A 9,968-nucleotide genomic window follows, 5' to 3' on the forward strand; every position below is an offset into this window, starting at 1 on the left:
CTGCTCCCCGGCACCAGCCTGCCAGGGCCCCTCTGAGGCAGCGGGCAGCACCTGCAGGTCAGCGAGGAGGGACAGTGGGGCCCTAGAGGGGGGCACCAGGCAGGCAAGAGGGAGGGAGGTGGGGTGGTTCTAGGCTGGGCAGGGTTCCCGCCCTGCGAGCCGTTCTCCGGATGCACCGAGGCCCAGCGCGGCCCGCTCCTCTGGACCCTGCCACAGCCGAGCCCTGCCAGCCCCCTTGGTCGCACAGCACACACCTGAGGGCCACTCCCAGCAGTGTGCCACTCAACTGGCTGGGCTCCCTGGAGGCCCCACCTGGGTCGCAGCCAGCATTTGCATACAGGTGGTGCCGCTCAGGTGGGCCCCTTGGGCACAGCCTCTTCAGGACGGCCTCGAATGCCAGGCCCAGGGGCTGTCTGCACTGTGCCTGTCGCCCCCGCCCCCTCCCCGGCTGAAGGGAGGGGCCTTCCACGTGTGCTGCCTGTGTGGGGTCAGCCTGGGGCAGGGCAGGGGGATTACTGGAGGGCAGGGTGACCTCAGCCAGAGGGAGTGGCCCCCACCTGGCAGTGGGGTCTCAGTGGGAGCCAAAGGCAGGCCCTTCCTCAGCACCCGCCCCATTCCAGCCTGAGGTCTGGTCGGAAGGGACACTAAAGTCAGGTTCGGAGCAGAGCTCCCGACCATGCCAGCTCCTACTGCCTGTGACAGCAACAGCCCGTGGGCACCTGGCCCTCCCCCAGCTGCCCACAACCCATCATCCGTGGCGCCACCCTCGGTGGACCAGAGGACTTGGAAGGCTCTGGGGGAGGGCCAGGACAGATCACCAGCTGCAAAGGGGGTCAGGCTGGCCCTCATCCCAGGAGCGTCCCCAGCGCTCAGGCTGGGCCCCCGTCCCCGACCGACCGACTGCCCAACCTGGACTGTGGTGACTGGCACACCCTCTCCACTTAGGACCCCCATCTACCCACTACGTATGGAGCATTTACTGGGAGCGTAGCTGAGCAGTCACCCAGCTCTCCTGTGAGCCCAAGTGTTTTAAGGGTCACAAAGGCAGCTCAGGCAGCCCCTGACCCTTAAGACAGGCCAGGGTGCAGGGCAGGGGTCCTCCCAGCTTTGTAGGCCACACCACACACGGGCCAGCAGGCAGAGGGAGTTCTTATCACCGACTCCAACTGCCCAGAGCACTGCCCGGGGCGTGGGGGGCGGGGGGGAGAGGGGGCGCTAGACCCAGAGCGGCCCTGGCTTCGGACTCCAGGAGAGGGTAGGGTGCTGGGAGCACGCGCCCTCAAGAATGAACAGCCTGCGGCTCTGTCCCCACCTCCTCCCCAGGGCTGGCTCTGCCACCGCTCCACGGCCACCCCATGGCCCACCACTCTGTCCTCCCTGAGCGCCTGGCCTGGCCGAGCTCCCACCTAAGGCCTGACCTTAGCCTTCTGCCGGCCACCAGCTGCCTTCAGCAGTCCCTGCCCTGCCTGCTGCCAGAGGCCTCTTGGTGGAAAGCCCACCCTCCCCCAGGCCCCCCAGGGAAAGACTCGCGGTCCCTCCACCTGCCCCAGCCCACCCGGGGCCACCGCTCGGAGCCAGAGGACACAGGCTGGAGTTCTACAAGCCTTTATTTGGTCTGCAGGAGGTGACCGTGGCCGACCTTGGTCTCGACCCCCCCCCCCCCCGGAGTCTCACCGGGGACCCAGCCCAGGGGCCACACAGCTGAGGAACCAGGAGATGCCGAAGATGACACCGAGGGTCTTGGGGACATCCGGGTCGTCCGCGAAGGCCTGGGCCCCATCCAGCGGCAGATGCACCACTTGGATGAGTTCGCCCTCCTCTGCCAGGCCCCCGCCCGGGCCGCTCCGCTGGGAATCGGTCACCTCTGCGTAGAACATGGTCTGGCTGGAGCCGGTCAGTCCCACGCCAGACCTGCGGGTTGAAACAGCCCCTACTGAACCGCCCACACGGGCCTCGCGGACACACCTGTCCTGCTCCCTCCAGCCCTCCTTCTAGCCTCCCCCCCCCCCCCCCCCCGCCCAGGCCAGGCAGGCCAGTCTGGGAGGCAGGACTCCGGGGTGCACCCCCCCGGACCCCCCACCCCCAGATTCCTGCGACCTTCGGGTGGAGCAGAAACCTGGCAGTATGCTGGGTGTCGCTTCTGTGAATCTTACGTCACGTGGCAGAGACGGAAGGGTTCTGCAGGTGTCACTAAGGGCCTTAATCAGATGACTTTGACTCAGCCACAGAGATTACGTTGGTGGGCCCAACCTAACTAGGTGAGCTCTTCAGTGCAGGTTTAGAGAGGGGAGGCGGAGGAAGTCAGAGAGACAAGCCCGTCCCGCAGGCCTTGCAGACAAAGCAAGCTGCCCTGTGAGGGGGCCACGTGGTCCAGGCCCGCAGGTGGCCTTAAGTTGCTGACTGTGGTCCCCGGCCACCAGCCAGCCAGGAAACGGGGCCCTAAGTCACACAGCCACAAGGAGCTGAATTCTGCCGCGACCGTGTGCGCTGGGAAGGGGGTCCCGAGCCCCAGACGAGCCCAGCCGACCCTGACTGCAGGACAGCAAAACCCTGAGCGCCGGGCCCCGTTCCCAAGAAGCAGACCGCTGACCCACAGCGACTTCGAGGTCCTAACTGTGGGCTGACGGAAGCCGCTAGGTCTCTGCCACATTCGGCAGTGCAGACGCCAGGCAGGCCGCTGCCTCTGCTCACGTGAGCCCCTCAGCCAGGGCCTCCCTTCCCACCCGAGGCTCCAGGCGGGCTGGAAGCAAGGGCCCTCCTGGCGACCCGTGTGACCTGCCCTGTGAGAGCCCCCAACCCCAGCATCTGCAGGACACCAGTTCCAGGCTGGGGACAGCCATGCTGAGGCAGCTGGGGCGTGGAGGGGTGTGGACAGGTGGCCAGAGCGGGCCGCTGGCCGCCAGGAGGGGGGCAGACACCCAGGGGAAGCGCAGTGGCCCAGACTGGCGAGAACGGGCAGCCACGGGAACTGCCGTCTGTGAGGGCAGGGCCATGGCGGGGCCCGCCCACGTCCCAGAACCGCAGGGGAAGGTCCCGCGTGAGTGGGCGGGGGGACCGGGGGCGTCAGGCCAGCCAGACACCCGCAGGGCGGAGGCTGCTCTTGCAGACCTGCCCGGGCGCGGAGGGCAGAGACGGCTGACAGAGCTTCCGTGCCCCACCCCCCAGGACGGCCAACCCCATCCCGACCGACCGGCCTCACCTAGCTGCTTCCCCCGCCCCAGACTCTTATCTGCCACAGTCCTCTCCCGATGGCCTGTTTACAACGGTGGCCATAGGCTGCGCCTTTGATGGAAGCGCCAGCGTGTGGGGTTTCCAGTCCCAGTTTCCGCCAGCTTGTGAAGGAGACAGGCACAGCCTTTGACCCAGAGCAAGAGGAATGTGCCTTCGGGCCTTGTCACCTGTGCCTGGCAGGTGAGTGGCCTGGTTCACCTCCACACGAAGAAGAGGCTCCAGATCTCTCTGCTGTCTGTCCAGCCCCCGGGTCCGCAGGGACAGCTGCCCTGATCTCTCCTCCAGCCCCTCAGTCCTGCCCCCCGGCCACAGCCACCCCTTGCCTCCAAAATGCAAGTCTTTACCATGCTGCTTGCTGCCTAGAGCCCTCCTGGGCTCCCCAGCACCCTCACGATCAAGCCATAGCCCTGCTTGTGGAAACGTTGCAGCCTGGGCCGCGCTTGGGCCGGCCTCTCTGCCACGACTCCGCCCAGGCTCACCTCATCTGGGGTCCCCCACCTTCCAGAGTGCCTCCTCCCGGCTCAACGCCAGCTCCAGATCAGGCCCCTCGGATCCTCTGGGACCCCAGCGCCGAGGAGGACGCCTGCAGGTCACCGAGGCCTGCCCCTCAGACCAAGACACTCAGCCGCTTGGCATCTTATGTTCGACGCGGGGCTCCCTCGTGTGCCGGAGGTCAGCTCCAGCCCCCAGCCCCTAGGCCAGGGAGACACGGCGACAAAGCCCCGGGCTGCTAAGGCAGAGGGGCCTGGGCCCCACACCGAGTGGTTCCTGCACTGGGCTGAGGAGCAGAGCTCCCCCCTCTGGGGACGGCTGCCAGCGGCCAATGCTCAGCGCTGGGGACAGGGTGTCACTGCCAGGACCGTCCTCCTGCTCCCAGACTTCACCAGGGTCAGGGACCCTGACAGCATTCCTGGGGCAGGGGGGGGAAGGGCCTCACCCCAACATCCCATCCTGGGAGGACAGCCCCAGCTGCGGGCCTCGTGCGGAGCATGGTGGGGTCACCCGGGCTCCGGGCCACACGGCTTCCGCTCCCCAGCAAGGCCGGACCCCTGCCCCCCACCCCCACCCCAGCCTCATTCCTGAGGCGCCGCCGTCTGCCAGCAGATCTGTGACTCACCCCCACCCCCAGCGCCCGGTGCTTAATCCCACAGGAAGTAGAGGTATCTGTCGGCAGCAGCTGCTAGGGCCGCAGGGTGGGGGCGCCGCGTGCTCCAGAACTGCCCCCCAGAGCCCCGGGTTCCGGCCTGGATCACGATCTGAGGTGTGTGCTGCCCCACCTCCCCCCAACTCCATGCCGGAAAACAAACAGGAGCCGCACACCCGTGAGGACGGGGCGCTCGCTGCCCCCCAGCGCGTCGCACCCCCCCCGGGGGCGGTGCTGACCACAAGATGCCCCCCCCCCCGGCCCGGCAGGCCCGCGGGCCCAACCCCACTCACTTGTAGGTGGCGACCCGGCGCAGGTCGGAGGGAGCCAGCCGGTAGCCGCACTCCTCCCAAGCCTCCGCACAGGCCACGTCCTCCAGCGAGAGCCCGGGCTGGTCTACGAGGCCAGCGCACAGCTCGTAGGTCACCCCCGCCGAGCCAGGCAGCTCCACTCGCAGCGCCCGGGGTCCGTCCTGGTCCACGGCCGCCAGGGACCCGGGGAAGAGGCGCTCCACCTCGCCCACATACACAGCTGGGGGCCGGGGGGCGTTGACCACGGTCACAGCCGTGCTGTCGAGGCCTCCACGCGCCCCGCTCCAGGCCAGACCCCCTCACGGGGCGTTAGTTTCCCCTGGAGCCCCCCCCCCCCCGCCCCGCCCCATGTCTGCGTTCGGACCCGATGGCCCCCAGGGGCCTGAACGTGCCCCCCGCAGCCCTCCCCTCCCCCCGCGGCCCGCTCTGCCCGGCCTCACCTGGCCGGAACTGCTTCACCAACACCAGGCTCTGCTGGGAAGAGTTGAACATGAGAATGGCCACACTGCGGGGGGTGGACAGAGCTCAGGACGGAAGCAACCCCCTCACCTCACCTCGTCTCCCTGGGGCCCCTGGCCCCCATGCCCCGTTCCCAGCATGCCGGGCCCACCTCCTCTCCCCAGCAGCCTGGGAAAACTGGTCCCTTACCGGGATGGGGAGACTGAGGCCCAGGCAGGGCCAGGGCTGGCCAGGCCCACTGCGTTCCCACTGGCCGAATGGGGGCAAGAGGGTGGGGTTAGGGTTAGCTAGGGGTGGCAGCAGCCGAGGCCGGGTGACTGACGGGACACGCGGCCCCCGCTGGCCAGCCGCCCACCAGCCACGCTCCTCGCGCCACACTGCCATCCAGCCCACAGCCCTGACGCCCGGGGCGGGCGAGGGCACCCAGATGGCCTCCTCCAGGTCCACCGGGGCCTGAGCCGGGAGCCAGAGGCAGGGGTGGGGCTCCAGGCCCCCAGGGCCCAGCGTCCCAGCGGGCAGCAGTCTGGGGCTTCCCAGGCAACCAGGCCAGGCTGGGGTCTCACCTGTCATGTGTCTTCATGAAGTCCCACGACTTCTGAGTGCCATTCTGAAAGAGACGGCACAGGGGTGAGGGTGGGCCGCGGGGCTGCCAGCGAGGCTCCAAGCGCTCAGGGTGGCTGAGAAGGCCAGACGACCCGCGCACCGCACCGGCCCGGAGACCCACTCGAGGCCCACCGGGGGAGCCTCAGCAGGTGGGGGAGGAGCAGGAGCGGGCCGGCCGGGGAGGTCAGCGACAGTCTGGTGCTCCAGTGGGGGGGTGGGGCGAGGCAGAAAACCAGAGCAAATGGTGGAAAGGCACAGGCTGACCTCAAGTAGCTGCAAAGAGACGTATCCTGTCAGCAAGTGGAGGGTGGACCGTGGGGGCTGTGGGGGAGAGACAGGCAAAGGTGTCCTTACAGTCAGGACAGGGAGGGTCCCCAGGGGACAGAGATCAGGTGTTCACTGCTGAAGCTCCCTCGGGCCAGGGGACAGGGTGACAGGAAGGCAGGAGGGGCTGGCCGGCCTCCCGAGAGGCAGGCGGGAGGCGGCCCTGCAGGATGGAGTGATGTAATGACAATGACGGTGACCAGCCGGGTGATAGCCCCTCCCCCAGCCCGGTGTCTGTCTCAGGCTGTCTCTCGCACATCCTGTGGTCCTGCTGTTTTGTCACTGGCCTCCACTGTCCTGCCCCCCAGGCCTGGGCAGCACACCCCCAAAGGGCTCCCGGGGCTCCAGGCAGCCATCAGTGAACGAAGGAGGTGGTGCAGGGCCTGCTGGGGGATGGTCAGGGGGCGCGAGGGGCCCAGACTCCTGCCAGCTGGACACTGCTAGACAAGGTGGGCTCCCATCCCAGGGGCCAGAGCCAACAACAGCATTCCACTTGGCCCTGCCTGCTCCCCAAGGGGCCTCTGCCCATGGGGCTGGCCCTAGGGCCCTGGGGCCCCGCCCCGAGGCGGCCTGTCACCAGCGGGCTTAGCCTAGCCACCCTCGGTCACTGGGTCGGCCCTAAGGCCCTGGAGAGCTGCAGGCCCCACTTTTGGGGCTCTATCCAGGCCCTGAACACACCAGAGACACAGAATGTGCCGCTAGGACTACCGGAGAGGGAGGACTTCCTGGAAGAGGTGACAGTGCACCAGGCCCCACTGAAGTGAGCAAAGGGTGTTCCAGGCAGAGGCCCCCACGCTGGTGCGAGAGGAGCGGGGAACATTGGTTTCAGCTCGGCTGGAGGCAGAGGAGTCCCAGAGGAGTGGTGGGGCCTTTGTTTCCAAGGCGGCGGGAGGGTGGACACCCTGTGGTGTACAGGTCGGGCTGCCTGGGAGGCCGTTGAGAGGCACCACCCCCAGGAGGCAAGCCTGGGCCTGCCTGCCATCTGGCCACCCTGGGGCCAGCCACCCACCCGGGACGGGCTCCAGAGGAGGCCTGCCGTGCCTCCGGCCTCCCTCAGGATACGGGCCATCTTGTGCGAGTCTTGGGCACTCTCTCAGCTCAAGATCAAAATGTCTGTCAGACCCTCAGGTCCAGCCAAGGCAGGGTGCCAGGGGCAGTCCAGGAGAGCCGGAGAGGCCCAGCCAGCCCCTCCACAGGACCCCCGGACCAGCCGGTTGGGTCCTAGGCCTGGTTAATCTTCCAGGGGCCTTGGGAGGGAGAGACAGGACTTCAGAGCCACAGACATGACCTGCCTCTGGCCTGTCTGGCCAGCACGTCTCCCCTGACCAGGGGTAGCTAATGACAGAGGGCTGCAGATGTCCCTCAGTGGCACGCACAGCCCAGCCCGATGTCCCCTGGAGGCGTGCTGCATTGGTTCCCAGGCCTGTGCTCATCACGGCCTCCTCTGCTCTGGTCACCAGCGCCCATTAGTGGGAACACACGGACAGGCTACCACACTTCACAGGCACTGGGAGAGGGGCGCCTGGCTGGCTCAGTCTGCAGAGTGTGCGACCCTTGATTTTGGGGTTGTGAGTTCGAGCCCCATGCTGGGTGTAGAGATTACTTAAGAATAAAATCTTAAGAGTCCCTGGGTAGCTCAGTCGGTTAAGCCTCTGACTCTTGACCTCAGCTCAGGTCAGGATCTCAGGGGTGTGGGTTCCAGCCCCGCGCTGGGCTCTGCACTTAAAATAAAAACAAAAACAAAACTGGGAGACAACTGCAGCCATAGGCCCTAGAGCAGTTATGCGCCTGGCCCACCCTGTGCCTACCCACTGCCTCCCGGAGCCTCAGCCCCTAGGGGGCTGCGCAGCCACAGTCAGGCATCCCCAGCCAAAGTCAGTGCCAAGGAGAAGGGCAGCCATCTCCAGGCCCCTGCCTGTCACCTGACCCCCTGCGTCTGTCCCAGGCCAGCACTGCCAACTTGGGCCCATCCTAAGAATGGAGCCAAAGGACTACATGGGCAGGGCAAGCGAGGGGCGCGGGGGCCTCCCTCAGGCTGGAGGCTGCTGAGCGAAGGGCCGCGGAGAGGACAGGTAGCCGCAAGCCCAGAGGCAGCCGGGGAGAGGAGCATGGAACATCCGGCCCAGCTGTCCCGACTGGGAGGCGGGCGGGCGCCGGTGGACCCGAACCACAGAGCTGGTTCTCATTCGCCCCACAAATACTTCTCCCGAACCTGCTATGTGCGTGGCGCCCAGGAAGTCGGCTGGTCCCGCTCTTCCTGTGACAGGTGGGAGGGCGGGGCGGGGGAAGGATGCCCGAGGGGCAGCCCGCCTGCCGGCTGAGCGGGTGGAGACTCTGAGGTGCCCTCGGAAGCAAGCCCACGTGCAGAGCGCTGGGGCCCTGCCAAGCCTCCTTGGAGGGATGAGTGGTCCCCCAGCGGCGTCCCGACCCGGGCGCTCACCCCGGCTGGGAACCCGGCTCGAACCGGAGCCGCACTCAGAGCCGGGGAGCTCGGCCAGGCGCGAGGGGCGGGGCGCCGGTGGGGGCGGGACCTATAGTAGGGGCGGGACCCAGCGGGGGCGGGGCTTCGGCGGGGCCGGGGGTGGGGGTCCACGGTGAGCGGGGCCGCGGGAGGCGCACGCGCGGGCGGGCTCACCTGGCGGTAGTGCAGCGTGAGAGGCCGCAGGTAGGGCGAGGCTGCGCAGCGGCCCACGGCCGCGCCCTCGATGCGCTCCATGGCAGCGCGCCGGGCAGCCGGGTCCGGGCGGCCACGGGCAGAGTGCGCACGGGCCTCGGGCGCGCGGCGCGTGACCCGGCTTTGAGCATGCCCAGTGCGCGCGGGGCGGGGCGGACGGGCGCCGAGCGGGGGCGGGACGGGGCGGACCGCGGGCGGCACCTGCCAGGGGGTGGGGGGTGAGGGGCCGCGCAGGTGAGGCGCTCCCACTTCCGCGCGCTGCGGGAGCCGAGCGGGGAGGGCCAGCCCGGTGGACCCCGGCTGCGGCGCAGGGCTGGCGGGCGGGGCTGGAGGGGACCCGCCGGACCCGGGACTTCGCAACTTGAGCTGCGGCGGGATGAGCCGAGCGGCTGTCCCAGCCCACATGGGTTGACCAAGGCCCGGAGATTAGGTGGGGGTCAGGCCCCAGCCGGGGAGAGGCTGGGCCCTGAAGAGAACGGTCAGGGGTCGGGGCTGCCTGGTGGCGCCTGCGAGAGGAGAAAGGAAGGGGTCGGTCGGCGGCTGCGCGCGGGGTCACTGCGCGGGCGACGGTGGGGGACAGTGTAGTCACCTCCAGGGTGCCTGTTGGCCGGGAAGACAGAAGCTCTGGAAGGAGGGCGAGGCAAAAGAGCCCGGGGAAGGGGGCGGGACCAGGGCCGTCGCAGAGCTCAGCCCTCCCCTGGGGGGCAGGGAGCTGACCTGGGAGGCACTGCCCACCTGCCGGACTTGGGAGGAGCTGACACTCCCTGTCTGTGGAGCTGTCCGGGCCTCACCTCTGGAGCCTGCTGCTACCCCTACCTTCTTGGCAAGTCCCACCGTGCTGACACCCCTCTAGCTGTGGAAAGGCCCCAACAGCTGGACTCCTGCCTTGGGTGTGGATCTGCGGACCCTTTCCAAATTCACCCACTGCCTCCCCGGGACCACTAAGGTCCGTGGGGTAGGGGAGCCGAGTCCTGCTCTCTGAACTACGGCCCCAGGGCTAATAGCCCAGGCAGGTCTGGCCATGTGGCCCCGAAGCTGACTCCCATGTCTCTTTATCCATTGCTGCGTAGGTGCAACAAGGCACCCCAGCGTTTCGTGGCTCAAAGCAAGCACCCATTTTTTGTTGCTAGCTCAGTCCATGGATGGCCCCCGCCCAGATGGGCAGTTCTCCCCTCGGGTTTCTCTGCGGTTGTGGTCAGGAGCAGCAGGGCTCCGTGGGCTT

The 9,968-nt window shown here is 68.1% G+C and overlaps 1 protein-coding gene across 5 annotated transcripts; it reads right to left on the reverse strand.

The window, feature by feature from the left end:
- Window positions 1-1,589: 1,589 nt before the first annotated feature.
- On the reverse strand, window positions 1,590-9,449 carry NUDT14 (nudix hydrolase 14). Of its 5 annotated transcripts, XM_058740492.1 has the most exons (6): window positions 8,708-8,888; window positions 6,013-6,069; window positions 5,709-5,752; window positions 5,127-5,191; window positions 4,669-4,906; window positions 1,590-1,911 (listed from the first exon to the last, which is right to left on the reverse strand). In XM_058740492.1, exons 1-6 carry the CDS (start codon window positions 8,786-8,788, stop codon window positions 1,671-1,673), a joined length of 726 nt encoding a protein of 241 aa, XP_058596475.1. In that variant the 5' UTR covers window positions 8,789-8,888; the 3' UTR covers window positions 1,590-1,670. The 5 variants fall into 5 exon arrangements, with proteins under 5 accessions (XP_058596475.1, XP_058596476.1, XP_058596477.1 ...); XM_058740493.1 differs by lacking the exon at window positions 6,013-6,069 and having other exon boundaries at window positions 8,708-8,886; XM_058740494.1 differs by lacking the exon at window positions 4,669-4,906 and having other exon boundaries at window positions 1,768-1,911; window positions 8,708-9,443.
- Window positions 9,450-9,968: the final 519 nt, after the last annotated feature.

This window comes from Neofelis nebulosa, chromosome 7 (assembly GCF_028018385.1).
Source record: "Neofelis nebulosa isolate mNeoNeb1 chromosome 7, mNeoNeb1.pri, whole genome shotgun sequence".
Taxonomy (NCBI): Eukaryota; Metazoa; Chordata; class Mammalia; order Carnivora; family Felidae; genus Neofelis; species Neofelis nebulosa.

Bases quoted from the DNA above. Each gene is read 5' to 3' on its own strand.
- NUDT14 (XM_058740492.1), bottom strand. From the start codon at position 8,788: ATGGAGCGCATCGAGGGCGCGGCCGTGGGCCGCTGCGCAGCCTCGCCC. The intron at 6,070-8,707 runs GTGAGCCCGCCC...TCTCCCCCACAG, and splicing joins TCACGCTGCACTACCGCCAG to CCCCCACGGTCCACCCTCCA. The intron at 1,912-4,668 runs GTGAGTGGGGTT...TTCAACCCGCAG, and splicing joins CGCCGGGTCGCCACCTACAA to GTCTGGCGTGGGACTGACCG.